The sequence below is a fragment of the Lithobates pipiens genome, unplaced genomic scaffold (assembly GCF_037356315.1).
Source record: "Lithobates pipiens isolate NorthernLeopardFrog02 unplaced genomic scaffold, aLitPip1_a1.2 Scaffold_22, whole genome shotgun sequence".
NCBI classification, from domain to species: Eukaryota; Metazoa; Chordata; class Amphibia; order Anura; family Ranidae; genus Lithobates; species Lithobates pipiens.
In genome coordinates this window covers 43,099,793-43,122,858 of record NW_027507784.1, presented here as the reverse complement: position 1 = coordinate 43,122,858, position 23,066 = coordinate 43,099,793, and the positions used below count along the sequence as shown (strand labels likewise).

The following is a 23,066-nucleotide window of genomic DNA, read 5'->3' as shown; positions in this document are numbered from 1 at the left end:
GGGGGTCCTTCATGGCTTCTTGCACTAGGGCCCTGAAGTTACGTCATTGACAGAGCAGACAAATGGTTGGAAAGAGGCCTAAAAGAGGCCACCTACAGCATGTCAAACTGGAACAACTATCTATGAACCATAACTGCAGTTCATTTTTCCCTCCTGTGACCTGTTTTCAACAGACAGCAGATTGAAGCCTGCTGTCGGCTGACATCACAGTGCCGGTTCAGGCTCGGGCAAGATCGATACAATGAAGTTGGGATCTTCCCACATGCTTGGACTGGCTCCTGGATCAGCCTCTCACCAAGCCGCTAAGTGGCTGAGCCGGCCGCTCCTGCCCCCTCCACAGCCCATCACTCCAGTGAGCATAGGGTAAAGAGCAGATAGACACTGACTGACAGTCACCAGCTCTCTCTGCTCAGAGAGCTCTGAGAACTAATCAATTTACGGTGTTTGATCGCTCGGTTCACAGACTTAGAGCTGGCAGGGGACCAATGCTGCATCTACCGAGCTAAGTATGAATCTGCAAAAAAAACAAAAAAAAAATACTTCTCTTTTAAATTACATTTCCCCGGGCCCCATCAGGCCAACAGAGGGGCCCAGGAGATGGGAACAGAAGAGGGACTTTTTAATTTTTGGGTTGTAGGTGGATAAAGTCAGTGCTGCTGTTCCACTGCACCCTGGGGGGGGGGGTGGGGAGGTGTAGGAGGAGTTGGGGGGGCCCGTCAGGAAGGCTATACGGGGTCCATGATTTCTAACAGCAGCCTTTAGCAGTGGTGGATGAACATACCTCCCAACTGTCCCTGATTTTGAGGGACTGTCCCTGATTTGGAGCAATATCCTTCTGTCCCTCGTTCCCCCTCATTTGTCCCTCGTTTTGGTCTGATCCATATAGTTGTATATAAAATGCACTTTCTGTCTTTCAAAAAGTGTTTCCCAGTGCTAAACCTTCCATCCAATTCCTAAATTGCTGCATTTGTACATTTTAAAAGCCAATATAAAGTAATAGTAGTGGTAAATAAAAGCACTTGTGGGTTTAATTAACCTTTTTTTGGGGGGGGGGTTAATTCTCCTTTAAGGGGGTGTGGCAGGGGCGTGTCCTATGCCTACATACATTTGCTAGTAGGTGTCCCTCATTCCCATGTCAAAAAGTTTGGAGGTATGGTGGATGCATTTTCTCAGGTAATCACAAGCACACCCTCCTGCCGGTGTAACGACATATGGGCGACCTGTCTCAGTTTGCTACGGAAGTGAAATTCCGACGCCGCCATCTTGCTACACCCCACACTCGTCCACAGTAAGGATACACTAAGAAGGGGGAAAGCTGACATGTTGTTACACCCACCGGAGTTTTGCATTTTACACGTATTTATAACTGTAAACTCAGTTTATATAGTGAAATACAGCACTTACAACTCAGTCCGACTACTTAGATCTTGAATTTTCAAAGCAACGGCAACCCTGCTCATCTCACAGCTTTGCTAAATGCTAATCTGATAATCTATGGAAACTCACTTTACTGTTATAAATGCGTGTAAATTGCAAAAGTCCGGTGGGTGTAACAACATGTCCGCTTTCCCCTTCTCAGTGTATCCTTACTGTGGACGAGTGTGGGGTGTAGCAAGATGGCGGCAATGGGACGTCACTTCCGTAGCAAACCGTGATGGATCACCGAATATGTCCTTACACCTGCCTGAGCTAAGGGCAGATGGATCCCAGGAAGTAAATCCTACATGAATCATTTGCCCTTACTCAAGATGGCTGCAGCCAGAAATGCTAGGGGATGTTTTTTCTTATAATGAATCCTCAGCAAAATAAAGCCTAGATACACGGGTGGATGGGGGATTATGTAAATTGAATTAAATAGCATTTTTAATTTGTGGATGCAGTGTAGTTCTGATTTAATTGTGTCCAATGTCACCCATATATAAATCTAAAAGTAACTCAAGTTGCCAAAATATTATTTATTGATAGTTTTTTGAAAGAACGCTGTGAACACTGAGGTGCTTTTCCATTTATTACTTTTTCTTGAAATTTCAACGTAAGTCAGGCTGTGTCAGCCCAACATCATGCAGTAAAGTAAAATTTTTAGAAGACATCTAGAAGAGGCACGGCTGCCAGCCCAACAACATGCAGCAAAAAAATAAATCACTAGAGCTACAGAGTGAAAAGCTGCATCCACTATAGCGGGGGTCTCCAAACTTTTTCAATAAAGGGCCTTATGGGGGGCCGGACTATGGTCAGTTTGAGTAAAAAATGTCCCGGCATCAGTGGGAGTAAACAATGCCCCATCATTGCTTTTAACAGGAGGATTGTTGTTTGTAGCAGGAGGAATAGTGTCCTATGGTTGGTATCAATGGAAGGAATAGTGCCCCATCGATGGGGTCAGTGGGAGGAATAGTGCCCCATCGACGGGGTCAGTGGGAGGAATAGTGCCCCATCGACGGGGTCAGTGGGAGGAATAGTGCCCCATCGACGGGGTCAGTGGGAGGAATAGTGCCCCATCGACGGGATCAGTGGGAGGAAAAGTGCCCCATCGACGGGATCAGTGGGAGGAATAGTGCCCCATCGATGGGATCAGTGGAAGGAATAGTGCCCTATCGACGGGATCAGTGGGAGGAATAGTGCCCCATCGACGGGGTCAGTGGGAGGAATAGTGCCCCATCGATGGGGTCAGTGGGAAGAATAGTGCCCCATCGACGGGGTCAGTGGGAGGAATAGTGCCCCATCATTTGTCTTAGCAGGAGTAATAGTGCCCCATTAATGGTGTCAGTGGGAGAAATGATGCCTCGTCATTGGTGTCAGTTGGAGGAATAGTGTCCCAAGGGCCAGATAGAGGCCAGTAAAGGGCCGCATCTGGCCCCCGGGCCGCAGTTTGGAGACCACTGCTCTATAGCCTGTAACAATTTTTTTTTTTTTTTCTTGATAAGATTAGATACAGTGTATGTACAGGTAAGGAGGAACAGCCCTTTAATGCAGGCTGATGTTTGTTATGCATTTTGGTTCCAGCCCAAAATCCAAAATTCGCCAGTTGCACCGACCAACCGCAGAGCAGCTTCAGGGAGCGGAAAAAAGTTCAAAAAAATCAGAGAAGAATTTGGGTATTCCTATCCTCCATGTCCTCTTCTCTGCATTGCTACCTCCAAGTTTCTTGTGCTCCCGCCATTGCTTATACACCATACCGTGCAGGACCAGCAGGGCGGCGATAAAAACACCTAAGGGGCAGCAGGCGATCAGTGTGTCATACAGAGTGCCTGGAAATAAAGGAAACGGATATGCATTAATAACTTGGTTTATTTTTTTGTTTTCAATCATCCATGAAGGCATTATTACCTTTACAACTATTATGCCCCGTACACACGGTCGGACATTCCGACGACAAAATCCATTGGATTTTTTCCGATGTATTTTGGCCCAAATTTGTCTAGCATACACACGGTCGCACAAAGTTGTCGGAAAATCTGATCGTTCTGAACGTGGTGACGTAGAACACATACAACAGGACTATAAAGAGGCCAGTAGCCAATAGCTTTCGTCACGTAATTTATTCTGAGCATCCGTGCCACTTTGTGCGTCGGAATTGTCTGCACACGATTGGAATTTAAACGATCGGATTTTGTAGTCGGAAAATTTTAGATCCAGATCCCTTAATTTGTGTATCGGAAATTCCGATGGGAAAAAGTCAGATGGAGCCCACACACGATCGGAATTTCCGACAACATGATCCGATAGCACATTTTCCGCCGGAAGGTCCAACTGTGTGTACAGGGAATTATAGTGTATGTCCCGCTAAAGCATTTTTATTTAATATTTGATAGAGTGGGCAAGGGTTTGAATCCTTGTGAGGTTTTTACTGCTATCTGCACCTGGTTAGAGAAATTTTTCCTAAAAACGGATTCACATCAGATTTATTGGACATCAACGCAGATCAACGCAGGCTCAATGCAAGGACATTAAGAAAACAATTGCTCTCTATGGGTTTAACATCTTAACCCTTGAAAGCCACAACCATGTGCATTACACGGGGTGGCAGGGCAGTTGTGGCATGGTCCCATTCACTGGAGAGTGGTACTCCCAGCTGATTGCGACCTGCGGTATCACTTTTGCCACACCACAGTGCGACCGTGGCAAGCGTGTACTAACATTAGCCAATACCCATGGATGGGATGGCTGGGATTTATTTCAGGTGGCACGTCTGCCTATTTTTACTGTCTCGTCAGTGTACAGTAAGAAGAGCATGTACCCTTCTCAGCCGAAGCCCCCTTTCACACTTATACGACTTGTCCCATGATTTTGGAACCCCCACACTGTGGGCTCCCCCCCAAAATTCATACAAGACCCTTATCCTAGCACCAGCCTGGCCGGTCAGGAAAGGGGGTGGGGACGAGCGAATGCCCCCCCCCCTCCTGAGCCACACCAGGCCGCATGCCCTCAACATGGGGGGTGGGTGCTTTGAGGCAACATGGGTGCAAAGCACCTTGCCCCCATGTTGATGAGGAAAAAAAGCCCCTTCCCGACAACAGGGTTGTCGGGGTCTGCAGGTGGGGGGCTTATTGGAATCTGGAACCCCCTTTAATAAGGGGGCCCCCAGATCCCAGCCCCCCACCCTATGTGAATGAGTATGGGGTACTCATTCGTACCCCTACCCATTCACCTGGGGGGAAAAAAGTGTCAATAAAAAAAACACTACACAGGTTTTTAAAGTCATTTATTAGGTAGCTCAGGGGGTCTTCTTCTGACTTTGGGGGTCTCTTCCGACTTCTCCGGCCTCTTCTCCCACTCCCGGGTGTCTTGTCCTGCTCTCTGGTGTCTTCTTCCGCTCTTCGATTCTTCTCCCGCTCTCCAGTGCCTTCCGCCGGGCTCCTCCGCTATCTTCTTCCAGCTCTTTTACTAGCGTTGGCCCGGTCGTTAATAAGCATTTATTGATTGGTTTGCGCAAAAGGTATAGCATTTACAAAATAGGGGATAGTTTTATGCCATTTTTATTAATAATTTTTTTTTATGAGTAATGTCGGCAACCTGCGATTTTTATCATGACTGCAACATTATGGAGGACACATCGGACACTTTTGCTGCAATTTTGGGACCATTCACATTTATACAGCGATCAGTGCAATTAAAAATGCATTGATTACTGTGTGAATGTGACTGACAGTGAAGGGGTTAACCACTAGGTGGCGCTGCAGGGGTTAAATGTGTCCTACAGAGTGATTCTAACTGTGGGGGGGGGGGGGGGGGGGCTATGTGTGACACATCACTGATCACTGCTCCCGATTACAGGGAGCGGTGATCAGTGTCCTGTGACTAGGCAGAACAGGGAGATGCTTGTTTACATTACTATTTCCCCATTCTTCTTCTCTGTGAGATGATCGCGGGTATCCCCGCGGACATTGAATCCACGGGACTCGCGATCCCGCTCACGAAGCTCACAGTGCATGCGCCCGCAACCCGCCTCTTAAAGGGCAACGTACAGGTACGTGATTCTGCCTGAACGTTCCCTTCTGCCGCAGTATAGCTGCGTGAGGTCATCGGGTAGCGGTTAAAGGTCCAAAATTACAGATTGTCGTTCTCACTGTAAAGATTGGTAACTACAGATTGCTGGTCCTGGTTGTTTGCCAGCTATTGATGTACCATCCTGGAGGACTTGGACTGCCTGTGCAACCTCTGTAGGGTCCAGGTATCGCCTCATGCTACCAGTAGTGACACTGACCCTAGCCAAATGCAAAACTATGGAAAAAACTGTCAGAAAAGATGAGTAGAGAAAAAAAAAAGTCAGTGTCCTCCACCTGTAAAACCATTCCTGTTTTGGAGGTCGTCTCATTGCTGCCCATCTAGTGCACCTGTTGTTAATTTCATTAAAGCGGAGGTCCACCCTAAAGTGGACCTCCGCTCATCGGAACCCTCCCCCCCTCCGGCGCCACAATTGGCACCTTTCAGGGGGGAGGGGGGTGCAGATACCTGTACAGTACAGGTATTCTGAACCCACTTCCGGGATAGCTCTCTGCGGAAAGGGGCGTAGATTACACCCCTTTCCGCAAGTGCCCGCCCCTTTCTGCAAGTGCCCCGCTGCCTGCTGGGAAACACACAGATCCCAGAGGCAGCGGGGACCGTCCTTATTGCGCAGCGCGATTCGCGCATGCGCAGTAGGGAACCGGGAAATGAAGCCGAAAGGCTCCATTTCCTGATTTCCATACCCAAGATGGCGGCGGCAGCACCCGACAGACGATCTAGAGATCGGCTTCGGGTGCCGACATCGCGGGCGCGCTGGACAGGTAAGTGTCACTATTTTAAAAGTCAGCAGCTGCAGTATTTGTAGCTGCTGGCTTTTAAAAAAAAAAAAGAACGCGGAGTCCCGGCGGACTCCCGCTTTAACACCAAAGCAGTGAAACAAATTAACAACCCCCTCTGCTACTCATCTGATTTTACACCCTATCAATATACACAAAGTATTGTGAATCCAAATTTAGTTTCACCTGTATACGAGCTGTATGTGATCTGTATGTGGTCTGTATGTGGTCTGTATGCAGTCTATATGTGATCTGTATGCAAGCTGTATGCGAGCTGTATATGATCTGTTTGCGGTCTGTATGTGATCTGTATGTGGTCTGTATGCGAGCTGTATGCGGTCTGTATGCGAGCTGTATGGGGTCTGTATGTGATCTGTTTGCAAGCTGTATGCGATCTGTATGCGGTCTGTATGCGGTCTGTATGCGAGCTGTATGTGGTCTGTATGCGAGCTGTATGTGGTCTTTATGTGAGCTGTATGTGGTCTTTATGTGAGCTGTATGTGGTCTTTATGTGAGCTGTATGTGGTCTGTATGCGAGATGTATGCGGTCTGTATGCGAGCTGTATGGGGTCTGTATGCGATCTGTATGGGGTCTGTATGCGATCTGTTTGCGAGCTGTATGTGGTCTGTATGCGAGCTGTATGTGATCTGTATGTGGTCTGTATGTGAGCTGTATGTGGTCTGTATGCGATCTGTATGTGAGCTGTATGGGATCTGTATGTGAGCTGTATGCGATCTGTATGGGGTCTGTATGCGATCTGTATGGGGTCTGTATGCGATCTGTATGGGGTCTGTATGTGATCTGTTTGCGAGCTGTATGCGATCTGTATGCGGTCTGTATGCGGTCTGTATGCGAGCTGTATGTGGTCTGTATGCGAGCTGTATGTGGTCTTTATGTGAGCTGTATGTGGTCTTTATGTGAGCTGTATGTGGTCTGTATGCGAGATGTATGCGGTCTGTATGCGAGCTGTATGGGGTCTGTATGCGATCTGTATGGGGTCTGTATGCGATCTGTTTGCGAGCTGTATGTGGTCTGTATGCGAGCTGTATGTGATCTGTATGTGGTCTGTATGTGAGCTGTATGTGGTCTGTATGCGATCTGTATGTGAGCTGTATGCGATCTGTATGGGGTCTGTATGCGATCTGTATGGGGTCTGTATGCGATCTGTATGGGGTCTGTATGCGATCTGTATGGGGTCTGTATGCAATCTGTTTGTGAGCTGTATGCGATCTGTTTGTGAGCTGTATGGGGTCTGTATGTGATCTGTATGCAAGCTGTATCCGATCTGTATGCGATCTGTATGTGAGCTGTATGCAATCTGTATGCGATCTGTATGTGAGCTGTATGTGGTCTGTATGCGATCTGTATGTGAGCTGTATGCGATCTGTATGCAATCTGTATGCGGTCTGTATGTGGTATGTATGCAAGCTGTATGTGGTCTGTATACAAGCTGTATGTGGTCTGTATGCGATCTGTATGTGAGCTGTATGCGATCTGTATGCAATCTGTATGCGGTCTGTATGTGAGCTGTATGCAATCTGTATGCGGTCTGTATGTGGTATGTATGCAAGCTGTATGTGGTCTGTATACAAGCTGTATGCGGTCTGTATGCGAGCTGTATGGGGTCTGTATGCGATCTGTATGGGGTCTGTATGCGATCTGTTTGCGAGCTGTATGTGGTCTGTATGCGATCTGTATGGGGTTTGTATGCGAAATGCATGCGATCTGTATGTGACACTTAAAGAACGGGAAGTCGGAGAATACAGTTCCTCTGAAGATGAGGATGTGTGCTCCTATAAGACATACATAGAGCTGATATTACTTACCAAAGAGAGACCACAGGTTCCAAACACTAATTTTCTGGCTAAGCAGAGTCATCTAAACCCTTAAAGGGGTTGTAGTTTATCTCCCTAATGCCTAGTGAAAAACCTAGTGAAAAACCTCCGGTCATGCAGCAGCCCCTCCGAGCCCCCCTTTTACTTACAAGAGCCCCGTAATTCCCACAACGGGAACGAGCACACCAGCCCCGGTGTCACATGTCCTGATTAGATAGATTGATAGCAGCACAGCCATTGGCTCCCGCTGCTCTCAATTAAATCCAAGGACACAGGAACCGGGGGGAGCAGAGCCGAGTCCTGCTGTCTGCGTCAATAGAAGCAGGACACGGGAGCGCGCCCACACGAGAGTCCGCGAGGGAGATTGTTTCTCCGGTGGGGCTCTTGAGAAGAGGAGGAGCCACGAGTGCCGCTGAGGGACCCCAGAAGAGGAGGATCGGGGCCACTCTGTGCAAAACCAACTGCACAGAGGAGGTAAGTATGACATGTTTGTTATTTAAAAAACAAAAACAAAAAAAACGAGGTAGGCTAGTAACCCTTTAAAGTGGTTGTAAACCTCAAACATGAAATATGAACAAAGCATATCCCTCTATAGTGTGTACTTTTCTCATGCCAGAGCACTAAGGCTCGATTCATATCTATGCATGTTGCTTTTGAGCGTTTCTGCAGTGCTTTTTGCGGTGCTTGCTGCGTTTTTGGACACATGTTTCTACTGCGATTTTGCCATGATTTGCTTTTTGTGTTTTTTTTTACACTGTATATAGCTGGTTGCTAAGGAGAGGGCCGCTTCCTTCCCGCTGAATGTAAAAAAAATAATGCTGGCTAAAAAAAAAAATTGTGAAAAAAAAGGCGTGGGGTCCCCTCCCAGGTCCATACCAGGCCCTTGGGTCTAGTATGAATTTAGAGGGGGCCCCCACGCCAAAATTTGAAAAAAAAATTGGCGTGGGGGTCCCAGAGTGCAGAGTGGATTTGCCTTTTCGCAAATAACCCCCCATTGAAACCAAACAGTGCAGCGCTATAATCATCAACCTCGACACTAAAGTGCTAAATCTAGTGTATATCCAAATATATGCAAAATAAATATTTAAGCAAACAAAATGTATAAAAAACAATAAAATAAATAAAAATAAAATAGAAATCAGTCCATAAAAGTGTCCGTATACACTACAATAATTGCCAAAATAATTACAGTGGGTATAGAAAAGAATATCCCCCCTTTATAACTGTCACATCGTGTTGTTTTGCCGCCTAAAATGAAAACAGACACAGTTTTTGTTTTATCCAGCTGTATTTACTAGTGCAATTTATAACATCCAAGTGAAAGATAGAACAAAAAAAAAAAAAAAAGTCAAAAACAGGATTACTGAGTTGGAAAAAGGATCACCAAGTTGGAAAAAGGATCGCCCCTCTTATGTCAGTATTTTGTTGGACCACCTCTCGCTTTAAAGTGATCGTAAAGGTTTTTGTTTTTTTAACAATAACAAACATATCATACTTACCTCCACTGCTCAGCTCGTTTTGCACAGAGTGGTCCCGACCCTCCTCTTCTGGGGTCCCCCGGCGGCTCCTCCCCACATCAGATAACCCCCGTGGAGAAGCGCTTCCCCGAGGGGGTTACCTTGCAAGCATGCTCCCGAGTCCTGCATTTGCGTCTATAGACACAGAATGCCAGACTCGGCACCATCGGCGTACTTGGTACCGCCCCCCCCCCCCCCCCCCGGCATAGGATGCATTAAAGTGGATGTAAACCCACTCTCATCCTTTCTAAACTACTGCAATATTGGTTATCTAGAAGAATATACACGCCTCCTGCATGTATACTTCTCTCTGAAATGCCTCCCGTCTGTCTGCTATGAGACCTGAAAAACTGCAGATTTTGTGGTTGGGTCTGTTTTCCAGGGCTCAGTGGGTGGAGTCATGATGTCAGTAGACTCCCCGCCCACCTCTACACTCCCCTTATCAACATACATTTTCTCCTGTGTATTTCTTACACTGAACTTCTGCTATGATCTCTAACATCCAGTTAAAACCCAGAAAAGTCCCCACATGACTTCAGCATGAAAAATCATGCTGAGGTGTGGAGCAGCCAATCCTTGCAGAGCTGCTGAGGAAAGGAGTGGGGGGTGGGGATTAAAAAATAATGCATGTCTCTCAGGCTAGTGCACGAGATATGTAAATCATCTGTCACTCACAGCAAGGGGGAGAATTTGACAAAGTTTTTCTTTGTTTGTGAAGATTTATCTCACTGAACAATAAGAGGATTGCTGAGAGCTGGATTAACTCTTTGTGACAAAACTGGGCTCAAATGATAGGAAATCTTATACTCTACATTATGACATCAAAAAAAATAAAAAAATTTCGGGTTTACATCCACTTTAAGGTGAAAAAACACGAACCTTTACAACCCCTTTAATTCCAGCATTTATTGCAGGGGTCTCAAACTGGCGGCCCTTCAGTTGTTGCAAAACTAAAAGTCCCATGAGGTATTGCAAGGCTGACAGTTAAAAGCATGAATCCCACAGGCAGAGGCATGATGGGACTTGTAGTTTTGCATCAACTGGAGAGTCGCCAGTTTGAGACCCCTGTGTTTAGTCTGTTGGGATTTGTCTCTACTAACTTTGCACATATAGACTTTGTAATATTTACCCGCTCTTCTCTGCAGAACTGCACAAATTCAGTTCAATTTGATGGTGACCGCTTGTGGACTGCAGTCTTCAAGTCATTCCACGGATTTTCAATGGGATTTCAGTCTGGACTCTGACTAGGCCATGCAAGGACAGTCATCTTTTTCTCCTTCAACCGCTGTGTACTCATTATTGCTGTGTGCTTTGGGTCATTGTCATGTTGGAAGGTAAACTGTTATTTGCCCCATCCATTTTTTCTTCTATCCTGACAAAGCAACAAAGTGTGATTGAAGACTAGGCCTTTTATGGAACTGGGGGTTTTTATCCCCTTCATGACCAGGCCATTTTTTGCGATACTGCGTTACTTTAACTGACAATTGCGCGGTCACGCTGTACACAAATACAATTGATGTCCCTTTTTCCCACATATATAGCTTTCCTTTGGTGGTATTTGATCACCTCTGTCATTTTTATTTTTTGCGCTATAAATGAAAAACGGCCAACAATTTTTGGGATGAATTAGGGAATGGAGACTGCGAGCCAGGCCTTCTTGTCCAACATCAGTGCCTGACCTCACAAATGTGCTTCTGGAAGAATAGTCAAACATTCCCATAGACACACTCCTAAACCTTGTGGACGGCCTTCCCAGAAGAGTTGAAGCCTTGTTTTGTGCACTGGTGCGCAGTCATGTTGGAACAGGAAGGGGACATCCGCAAAATGTTCCCACAAAGTTGGGAGCATGAAATTGTCCAAAATGTCTTGGTATGCTGACGCCTTAAGAGTTCCCTTCACTGGAACTGGGGGGCCAATCCCAACCCCTGAAAAACAACCCCCCACACCATAATTCCCCCTCCACCAAATGATTTGGACCAGTGCACAAAGCAAGGTCCATAAAGGCATGGATGAGCGAGTTTGGGGTGGAGGAACTTGACTGGATGTTAGCGATCATAGCAGAAGTTCAGTGTAAGAACCTGACCTCAACCCAAAAGAACACCTTTGGGATTAATTAGAGCAGGGGTCTCAAGCTGGCGGCCCTCCAGCTGTTGCGAAACTACAAGTCCCATCATGCCTCTGCCTGTGGGAGCCATGCTTGTAACTGTCAGCCTTGCAAAGCCTCATGGGACTTGTAGTTTCACAACAGCTGGAGGGCCACCAGTTTGAGACCCCTGAATTAGAGCAAGGAAGTGTGAGTCAGGCCTTCTTGTCAACATCAGTGCCTGACCTCCCAAATGTGCTTCTGGAAGAATGGTCAAACATTCCCATAGACACACTCCTAAACCTTGTGGACAGCCTTTCCAGAAGAGTTGAAGCTGTTATAGCTGCAAAGGGTGGGCCAACTCAATACTGAACCCTACGGACTAAGACTGGGATGTCATTAAAGTTCATGTGTGTGTAAAGGCAGGTGTCCCAATACTTTTGACAATATAGTGTATTTATATTAATATCTGACAGTGATTATTCAGTAATGAGGCATTATTGGAAATTACCTTGCACGTTCAGGTAGATTCCATTTATTCTGTATTCCTTTTGACCTCCGTCCTCCAGTACGGTGATTCGGCACAGGTACAAGCCCGAGTCCCGCCCTGTCAAGTCTTTCATTATCAGCCCAGCATCCGCCTGATTTTTGAATGCCTCGGGGTCCATGTGAAAGCGGGCTTTGTCCGAGGCACTCTGCTCGGGGTAGATTGTGACCTCTTTGTTCCCCTTTTTTCTTGTCCACTTGAGCGAAGGTTTCTTATCCTGAAGAGTTGCATTAAAGGTGCAGTTCAGTTTCAAGCATGCTCCGCGTTGTACGGTGATCTCTCCAGACTGCAGCACCACGTGGTCCGGACAGCCTGAAAAATCACAAATGTCCAATCAATCCTAATATTGGCCATTTTTAATTGAATTTTGTGGTGCTAAATCATTTGTATGGAACATGTTGATGATGAAATGAAAAGTAGTAAAATAGATCCCCTGCAGCCAGCAACAGAATCCCAGCAATAGATCCTTACACAACAATAGACTCCCTTAGCAACAATGGACTCCACCCCAACAACAACAGATTCCCTGCAGCAACAGTGAACTACCCACAACAAAATATCACACCCAGTAACAAAATATCCACCCAAAGCAACATTACCCCCCCCCCCAGCAGCAACAACAGATCTCCCAGCAGCCAGCATCAACAATAGATCCTCCAGCAGCCAGTAAAAATAGACCTCTCCCTCAACAGTAGATCCCTTCCAGCCACATAAGACCTCCCAGCAACAATAGATTCCCCATCAGCAAGAATAGACCCTCACACAAAATCAGATCCCCACCGGTGACAATAGATCCTCCAGCAGCCAACATCAATAGACTCTCCAGTACACCTCACACTCCATGCTATTACATACATTCAGTGCTGAAGGTGCCGGAACGTTCCCCCACGTTCCCGCTGAAAAAAATCTCTGCTCCCACAGACATTAAAAATTAGGCACTATTGATCTTTTTTTTTTTTAGAAAAGAATCAAGCAACCAATAATTTTACACAAAAGTAGAAAACAAAACCATAGTACAAAACTTCAACAGAAATCAAAGGAATACACATCCATTTTCATGACCATTGTATAACATCTGTGACTAATTTCCCCATTGCTGTAACCAATACCTCTAACTGCTACGTCCCCCCTGTACTTGACCCCAGAAAATGAGACCACACCAATCTGGAGTAAATATTGGCCATAGCAGCCAATTAACTTTATTATTAAATATTCAAATAAATTAACATAAATTAACATAACTGTATAAAACCTGTAATATCAGTTAACTCCTCCCGTGGTCTTGCAGAAAAAAAACCCACTCTTACCACCATATCCATTCCGACACTGCGGTATCTTAAAACTAAAATAGGCCTCCAGCTGACATGCTGGCTCGGAGACACAAACCACTGACCGCAGTGCACCCGGTAACCACCTTCCAGCTAAACCATCGTTAGCTGGACCACCACCCACGGGCCCCATACCACCGATGGGTCCCGAACTCTTCCATATCTGGGGTTTAACCTTCACTCGCAAAGACCAACACCACGCCGCTGCCACGACATCCATTGTTCTGTAAATGCAAACCTTAACCACTTCAATACAGGGCACTTAAACACCTTCCTGCCCAGACCAATTTTGAGCTTTCAGCGCTGTCGCACTTTGAATGACAATTGCGCGCTCATGCTACACTGTACCCAAAGGAAATTTTTATCATTTTTTTCCCACAAATAGAGCTTTCTTTTGGTGGTATTTGATCACCTCTACGGTTTTTATTTTTGCGCTACAAATAAAAAAATACAGAAAATTTGGAAAAAAAAAAAAAAATTTTTTGTTTCAGTTTCAAAACTTTCTAAATAAGTACGTTTTCTCCTTCACTGATGGGCACTGATGGGGCTACACTGATGGGCACTGATAAGGTGGCACTGATGGGCACCAATGAAGTGGCACTGATGAGGTGGCATTGATGGACACTGATAGGCGGCACTGATAGGCGACACTGATAGGCGACACGGATGGGCAACACGGATGGACACTGATAGGTGGCACAAATTGGCACTGATAGCTGGCACGGATTGGCATGGATGGGCGGCAGAGATGGGCATGGATAGGCGGCACAGATGGGCATGGATAGGCGGCACAGATGGGCATGGATAGGTGGCACAGATGGGCATGGGTGGGCACTCATAGGCGGCACAGGTGGGCACTCAGAGGCGGCACAGGTGGGCACTCATAGGCGGCATTGGTGTTATACTGTACTAATGGATGCCAATTAGTGCCAAACAATAATGCATGCCAATCAGTGATGCCCATTGTGAGCACTGATTGGCATCCATTATGGGCACTGATTGGCATCCATTGTGCTGACTGGCATCCCTGGTGGTCTAGGGAGGATTACCTTTTCCCTGGTGGTCTGGTGGCGTCCCTGGTGGTCCAGTGTGGGCATCCTCGGGGGGGCTGTGCTGATAATCGATCAGCACAGACCCCCCCTGTCAGAGGAGCAGCCGATCGGCTCTCCTCTACTCGCGTCTGACAGACGCGAGTGAGGAAAAGCCGATCACCGGCTCTTCCCATTTACACTGTGATCAGCCGTGATTGGACACGGCTGATCACGTGGTAAAGAGTCTCCGTCGGAGTCTCTTTACCGAGATCGTAGTTGCCGGGTGTCAGACTGCGACCCCCGGGGGCGCACAGCGGCTCATAATCCTGAGGACGTCATATGACGTCTGGTCAGGATTATGAAACCACTTTGCCACCGTCAATTTGTAATAGGGCGGGCGGCAAGTGGTTAAAGATTAATAACAACAATCCCCCCTAAGATCAGGGAGGGAGGGTGGGAAGCTCGCTCCTCGTGGCCAAAATGAGCTAGGGAGGAACCACTCCCCCGTAGCTAAACCTCTGCTCCACCCTCACTCAAGCTCCTCCAATCCCCTCATATTTCTCAAAACCTAAAGCCCTTCCCCACTATTAACTATGTCATGCCCGCCCTACGCTGAGTTGTTTTCTTTCTTGTGCTCCGGGCTCTCTGAATATATACAATATATACATAATCCACTTGACATTCCTCTTGATGGGGTTCAGTCTGTTCCCCCACAGCATCTGGAAGAGCACACTTCTGACCCTAGCATAGAGAGACACTGGCAAGATGTAGACAAAGCTGACATACAAGAAGATCGTAATCAAGTAAGTCTTATTCAGATCAGCCCTTTCCCTCAGAGATAACTTCCATCTCTTCCGGCTGACCACCTTAGTATTGGCAATTTCCAGTCTGGCTTCCCAGTTCTTGGGGCCATAATCAACGGGTCCGAATTCAATGCCAAGATCAAACCCCTTACCTTCCTTTGCCATCCAGAAAACTTCACTCTTTTCCTGATTGATCTTGGAGCCTGATGCTTCAGAGTAACGTGATGCCAGAGATACCACCTCCTCCGCTTCATCGGTCCCAGTGACAATCACCGACACACATCATCCACATAGGCAACAACCCTCAAAGGCAGCTCACCTGGGAGCCCCACTGGTACACCACACAACATACCGCTCTCTAGCCTCCTGATGAAGGGATCAATTGCAAACACATAGAGCAGGGGACTCAGGGGACAACCCTGACACACTCCAGAGCCAACCTCAAAGGACTGCCCAACCCAACCATTAACAAGATGAAAGCTTTCTGCCCCCTTATACAAGACTTTTAACCAATCGACAAAACCACCCGGCAGACCGTACTTAATAAGGAGCAACCACAAGTACTCATGGTTAACACAATCAAAAGCCTTTGCCTGATCCAATGTCAGCACATACTTTCCCCAGCATGCAGCCCTGTACCTCTTCAAGGCCTCCTGGACAGCTAAAACCGCTGTAAAGGTGCTCCTACCTTGGACCAAACAGTGCTGATGGCAAGAAAGCAAAGACTCTGCTACTGACGATAGGCACCAGAAAAATATCTTTGTCAGCACCTTTCTATCGACATTGAGAAGGCTGATGGGGCGCCAATTCTCAATTATGGAAGGATCTTTACTTTTTTGAAAGAAGAATCACAGCTGAGTGCCTCATGAAAGGAGAAAGCACCCCCTCAGCAAGGCAACTGTTAAAAACCTCTACCCAATAGAATAGACTTAAAGGCTTTGTAAAACTCAGCCGTCAAGCCATCTGGTCCAGGTGACTTTTTGATGGCAAACTGTTCAATTGCCCTCATCACCTCTTCAACTGTGATCTCCTCTGTCAAATTCATTAATGGGACATCTTCATCATTTAGACCTGGAGTAGAGTCCAAAAAGCTTTGCATCCTGTCATGGTCAAGCTCTTTCCTCCCAAGAAGGTCAGCATAAAAGGACCTCCTGACCTCCAGGATCCCTGACCTGGACTTTATCAAGGAACCTGTCCTATCCTTAAGGCCAACAACTGTTTTAACAGCTACACCTTGTTTGCAGTTCTGATAAGGGTCAGGCAAGTGGTACTTCCCATAGTCCCTCTCCAGAACCAAAAAGGCAAGCCAGTCATATTGACACTTCCTGAGAAGGAGTTTGACTTCGGAGATTGCCCCAGGATCTCCACCTCTCCAGACAAGCATATCCAGCTTCCTCCTTAAACGTTGGTAGATCATGTATTTATTAAACTGTTTTCTATTGGCTAGGCCCCTGAAGAATCCAGTGATCCTCTTTTTGGTCAGCTCCAACCACTCAGCCTTGCTGCTACAAAAGTCCAGAATGTCACCTGTGCCTGAAGGATTGTCTAACATGTTCTTCCTTGAGAAGAGTCGAAATTCAATCTCCAGATGCCCTTGCCCCTCTGAGGGGCATCTGTAGCGTTCAGGACCACAGATAGCATACAGTGATCAGAGAACTCTACTGCCGGCTCCCCTGGGAGCGAGAAAGCAGAGGTCTCCTTAAAAGAAAAAACATATCTATCCTGCTCTGACTACAACCACGATGAAAGGTGAACCCGGTGTCATCCGGGAGTTGCTTAATGTGCACATCCACAAGACCAGCATCCCTAACCATACTATTTAAAAAAACGCTATCATATCCCAGCCTGTCCTTGGGCCTAGTTACTGTATTAACTAACTCCAAAGACCACTTGCCGGGATGTAAAAAGAAATGGCTTGATCCTTGTAAAAAGGCATTTCCTGTCCCACTTTGTGTGCGGCCCATAAACATTAATTAGGCGCAGGTCCTGCTCTCCCACAAGGATGTCTAAAGCCCCGTACACACGAGAGGACTTATGTCCGACAGACTTCCTAAGGAGTTCTGCCGGAGTTCTGCCGTAGTTCCGACAGAGTTCTGACGGACTTTTCGGCTGAGCGGACTTGGCCACACACAATCACACTAAACTCCGACGGATTCGAACGTGATGACGTACGACTGGACTCGAATAAGGAAGTTCATAGCCAGTAGCCAATATCTGCCCTAGCGTCGGTTTTAGTCCGTCGGAATAGCATACACACGAGCGAATTTTTCGAAGGGACCGGGTCCGGCGGAGTTCCGTCGGAAAAATTTGAAGCATATTCCATATTCTAAAGTCCGTCAGACTTTGGTGAATCAAAAGTCCGTTGCAGCCAACACACGATCGAATAGTCTGACGGAATCAGTCCGTCGGACTTTGGATGTTGAAAAGTCCGCTCGTGTGTATGGGGCATAAGACCATAAATCCCCACCTCAATAACCCACAGGACAGATACCATGTCGGTTTTAAACAACATTGCCACACCACCGTAAGGCTCGGCCGCAAGAGACCAGTAAGATGGACCATACCTCCAATCTCTCTTGGCCATATGAATATCTGCCAAGGAGGTGAGCCTAGTCTCTTGCAAAAATAAAATTTCAGTATCTAATTGTCTGAACAAAAAGAAAGCCATAGAACGAGCTCTTACTGGCTTAATACTGGCGACATTTATTGTCACCACTTTTAGAGGAGGGAGAAGTGCCATTTGGGTTATTGGGTGGATTGCTTCTTAGCTCCCCTCTGCTGCTCATCACCAGAAGTCTCTCTCTTTCTTGAGGCAGCCTCAAACTCCATTTCAGAATTGGGGAACTTTGCTCCGAAGAAGATCCAGAAGTGGAAATATCCCACGTAGAGGACCCATGATGGTTGGAGACAGGCACTGGACCTTCCTGACCCCGTTCCATCCTCACCGCCTGCTTCTTCCGCTTCCCAACCTTCCTTCTCTCCTCCTTTACAGAGGAAGCAGCAGAATCCCTTTTGATATTCTCTACCAATCCTGGTGGGGGTTGGGGGCTTTCTTTAAGTCAGACTTAGGAGAGGTAGACTCCTGGGGGGTAATTGACTCAGGGGGTACAGACTTGGAAGGCTCTGACACAAGAGGAGAGGATACAGTAGGCTGGGGGGACACAGAGACAGATACCGAAGGAATACTACAGATACAGGAGGGGTGGCCACAGGAACTGGAGAGGGATCCTGAACAGGACCAGGGGAGTTGCTCACCGCAGAGGAGGATGGTACACCAGGGGCCTCACCCTCCAACCTGTCCAGCCTTGACAAGTCATCTATTACCTCCTTCTCCGTGTTGTGCCAGGCTTCAGGACATCTGCTGTAGGGGTGGCCAAGGCGCAGGCACAGGTTGGACCTGATCATCTCGGTGTAGTCCTTGGCCATATGACCCTGAGCCTGACACACTGAACATATCAAGGCTGAACAGGAGAAGCTCAAATGCCCGTTTTCTCCACAGCAGTGACACAGCTTCGGCTGACCAGGGTAGAAAATAGTCATCCTATCCTTCCCTATAAAAGCTGAGGAGGGCAGGTGACGGACAACGGACATTCCCATCCCTGGCCAACCTGACTGTAACCGACCAACCCCCAGTCCAGATGTTACGCTCATCAAGTATTTTATCAGGATTAGTCAAAGGCATAATTCTTTAACCAGTCCTCTAGATCCCGAGCGGGGACTCTCTCATTAGTGAGAATAATTGTGATCTTTTTCACTGTTGACCATTGAGAGACTGCAACTGGGGCCTTCCCATTCGGATCTTGACCTGCACCGAGCCTCATATCGCTCCCAAAACAGGTCAAGACCCTCTGGCCTGGTGAAACTAATAATATTATTCCCGGCTCCCAGCTACATGTATTAGGGCACACAGATCGTTTGCCCCAAAACCCATCTCCAAAATCATGTCCACCACTGCACGGCGTGTTGGAGGGATTGCACCACCTTCCCATTTAAGAATTACTACATTTCTTCTCGGACCCCCAGCAGAAGCTAGAGACCCAAGACCAGATCCTGGGGTGCTCAACGTGGTAGGCCGCAGGGGGGAAAACCCGATTGGGAAGGAAGTTACCAGGAGCACAGCGTACCACCTGAGCAAATGTAGGCTTATCAGGGCCAAGGCCCCACACTGATGTCACATTAGTCTGTACATCACTATTATTATTATTATTATTATTAACTGCTTGAATTGAGTTGGTAGGATTGTCCATCACACTTGTACTGGGACCATTTTCCATCACACTGGTACTGGGATGATTTTTATCAGTCACACACACATTCAAATTCCCTTTCTGGAATAGTCACAGTTTCTGCTGCAATACCAGCTGTCTCCTGAAGCTGTGCTGTAGAGTCTTCAGCAGCTGTGGGGCAAACAGCTTTGGACTCAGCTAAAGGAGGGTTCATCATTGGTTCTGCTGATTCTTGCAGTTCTAAATGCAAACTTTGCTGTACTTCAGCATCAGCAGGTGCAGCATTGCTGCACATAGGATTAGCAGCCTGATTGTCATTGGGCACATTGTCAGCATCAGTTATGGTGTTGAATGGCACAAAAATAGTTGTATCCACCATATGTAACTTGACAGGCTTTACCTTGTCAGGCACATTATCCGTAGACATGGGCGCCGTCAAAAAAATCGTATTTCGTGTACGAAAATTTAATACGAATTTTCGTTAGATTCCTAAACTAGTCGTTAAAATAACGAAAGTTTGTTTTGATGAATTTATCATTATGAGGGGTTCCCACCATCCCTGTGCTGACTTCCTGGGTTTTTAACTTTTAGGTTTGTTCACTTTTCGTAAAAATAACAAAAGTTCGTTATGATGAATTTATCATTATGAGGGTCTTTCACCATCCCTGTGCTGTGCTGATTTCCTCTGATTGGTGAACAAAACACAAGTCATGTTTCTGTTAATTTGGATCTGAAATGCATTAACGAAATTTCATATTTCGTATGAAATTCATAAGCATAAAAATTTGTATTTCGGATTCGTACGAATGTACGAATTTCCGGAAATTCGTACGAATTTTCAATTCGTATGAAACTAATCGCACATGTCTAATTATGAGGAATGTCCTCATCATTAAACAGCAGCTGATCCCCCCGCACAGGAGACTCTATGGGCTGGGTGGCCCTCAGCATGCCTTCCTGATAAGGACGAGCTCCGCCGTGTTCGCACACTCCACATGCAGAGCCTGCCAGGAAGTCCGTACGGCTCTGCGCTAATCATAGGCAGCGAGACATCTCCTCCTCCACCTCCATCTTTGTCATCCTTGCAAACCCTTTGTCATTGCAAAACTTTTCCTTAAAGGGCCCGTCTTTGCCTTCCATCATGGACACAATGGTTTCCTGGTGTTCCACCCAGACTTTAGCTAATTGGATCTCTGAATCCATCGATCCACATTTCTGGCTGTGCAAGCCCTCACGCTGCCTTCTTAAGCGTTTTAGCTCCGCTCTGGGTTTGTAGAGCTTGTCTCTCTCCCTATTCAGGACCTTTAACCTGGCCACCACTCTCTCCCGAATAAGGATGAACTCCGGCGTGTTCACACACTCCACGTGCAGAGCCCGCCAGGAAGTTGTCGCGGCACTGTGACATTGCCCCGATGTGCGGCTGCAGAGCCACGCCGACTTCCTGGAGGGCTCTGCACGTGGAGTGTGCGAACACGCCAGAGCTCATCCCTACTCCCGAATGGCCTCCGAGCCTTCATCCTCACCAGGGGCAGAGAGATGACCAGCCATGGCATGTACAGGGGCAGGCATGTCACCCGACGGCCCAGGAGATGGCTGCAAGCTTCCAGCAGGAGAGGCCCCGCTGGCCTCCATAGCTTCCCCAGAAAGGTGCCAGGAGAGCTGGGAGAGATTTCACCACCACACCCCTCTTACACAGATCGCCTGGAAGAGCTTCAGAGACACCTTCCTCCTGACACACCTGTGCTCCAATGATGGGTGAGGCACTATTCATCCCACTGACACCAATGATGGGCCACTATTCCTCCAAATGACACCATCAATGAGGCACTATTTCTCACATTGACACCAACAATGGGGCACTATTCCTCCTACTGACACCAACAATGGGGCACTATTCCTCCCACTGACACCAACGATGAGGCACTATTCCTCCCACTGATAATAATGATGGAGCACTATTCCTCCACTGACACCAGCAATGAGGCACTATTTCTCCCACTGACACCAACAACAGGGGCACTATTCCTCATACTGACACCAACAGTGAGACACTATTCCTCCCACTGACACCAGTAATGGGGCATTATTCATCTCACTGACACCAAAAATGAAGCACTATTCCTCCGAATAACACCAACGATGGGGCACTATTTCTCCCACTGACAACAACATGGGTATCAGTGGGAGGAATTCCTCCCCCTAATGCCAAAGGTGCACTGTTTAATTCCACTGTTACTAAGACAATTTCTATTCCCAATGACCACAGTCTGGCCAAATCAAATTTGAAGACGGTAAACATACCCTTTGTTAAAAAGTTTGGAGACCCCCTGAGCTAGAGGTAAGACAGAAGGGCCCTGGACTCCTGTGGCACTGCACATAAGGAAAGTGTGTGCAGAACAACATATATGATAACGTTCAACTAAGATGTACAGCTACATATACGTTCACACTTTCCTGACTAGTTTCTTCACTCCCTCTAGCTGTCCCTGATTGGCAATTGATTATAGGAACATTCCCCAACATCAATTTAATGACAATGGTGAAAGTTCAATAAATTCTATCAAATAATCCTACCTGTAGAGGGCTGGGCGTATATGATGATCAGAAGTAGAAGGGCAGCTGCCATGTTGGTGGCCCTGGCAGTCTGAGCTCCAGTTGATGAACAGATGGCAACGTTCCCAGAAGACAATGTCCTCCAAACTATAAACAGGTTGCAGGTAATGGAATGTTACTTCTGTTTTTACCGTACAGGAAGCCAAAACTCCTGCTTCCTCTTCTCGCAACAGCCTCGGAGTCCAGAAAGAAAGCCGACATACATCACTAAAGGATCAGGCCACCCAAAAGCCATATTTCAGCTAGACGTTCCTTCTCCATCTGCTGAGTTCTTAAAAATGTGAAGACTGTAATGTAGAGATCTGCCTTGTACCAACCTTGTGGTCTTCCTTCATCTGCTGCTAGGGTTGCCACCTCATCCCTTTAAACCCGGACACGTATGAATTACACGGGTTCTGTGGCTGATTAAGGTGGTAATTAAACTCGCTTGGTGCCCTATCGGCATTAAATTAGCCTCAGAACCTGTGTAATTCATATGTGTTCGGTTTTAAAGGGATGAGGTGGCAACCCTAGCAGCAGATAAAGAAAGACCACAAGGTTGGTACAAGGCAGATCTATCTATTGGTCTTCACATTTTTAAGAACTCAGCAGATAGAGAATGAACGTCTAGCTCTGTGATGGCGAACCTTGGCACCCCAGATGTTTTGGAACTACATTACCCATGATGCTCATGCGCTCTGCAGTGTAGTTGAGCATCATGGGAAATGTAGTTCTAAAATATCTGGGGTGCCAAGGTTCACCATCACTGGTCTAGCTGATAATGGGATTTTTATATACAGCTTACCTGTAAAATCCTTTTCTTGA

The 23,066-nt window shown here is 46.9% G+C and overlaps 1 protein-coding gene across 1 annotated transcript; it reads right to left on the bottom strand.

Moving 5' to 3' along the window:
* Window positions 1-1,959: 1,959 nt before the first annotated feature.
* LOC143923698 (uncharacterized) lies at window positions 1,960-22,338 on the bottom strand. Its single transcript, XM_077447502.1, has 3 exons — window positions 22,224-22,338; window positions 12,226-12,573; window positions 1,960-3,245 (listed from the first exon to the last, which is right to left on the bottom strand). Exons 1-3 carry the CDS (start codon window positions 22,273-22,275, stop codon window positions 3,049-3,051), a joined length of 597 nt encoding a protein of 198 aa, XP_077303628.1. The 5' UTR covers window positions 22,276-22,338; the 3' UTR covers window positions 1,960-3,048.
* Window positions 22,339-23,066: the final 728 nt, after the last annotated feature.

What these genes read in the sequence shown, in the direction of transcription:
- LOC143923698 (XM_077447502.1), bottom strand. Translation starts at nt 22,275, where the DNA reads ATGGCAGCTGCCCTTCTACTTCTGATCATCATATACGCCCAGCCCTCT. An exon ending in ATACGCCCAGCCCTCTACAG is followed by an intron (nt 12,574 to 22,223) that starts GTAGGATTATTT and finishes GTGATTTTTCAG; the next exon opens with GCTGTCCGGACCACGTGGTG. An exon ending in AATCTACCTGAACGTGCAAG is followed by an intron (nt 3,246 to 12,225) that starts GTAATTTCCAAT and finishes CTTTATTTCCAG; the next exon opens with GCACTCTGTATGACACACTG.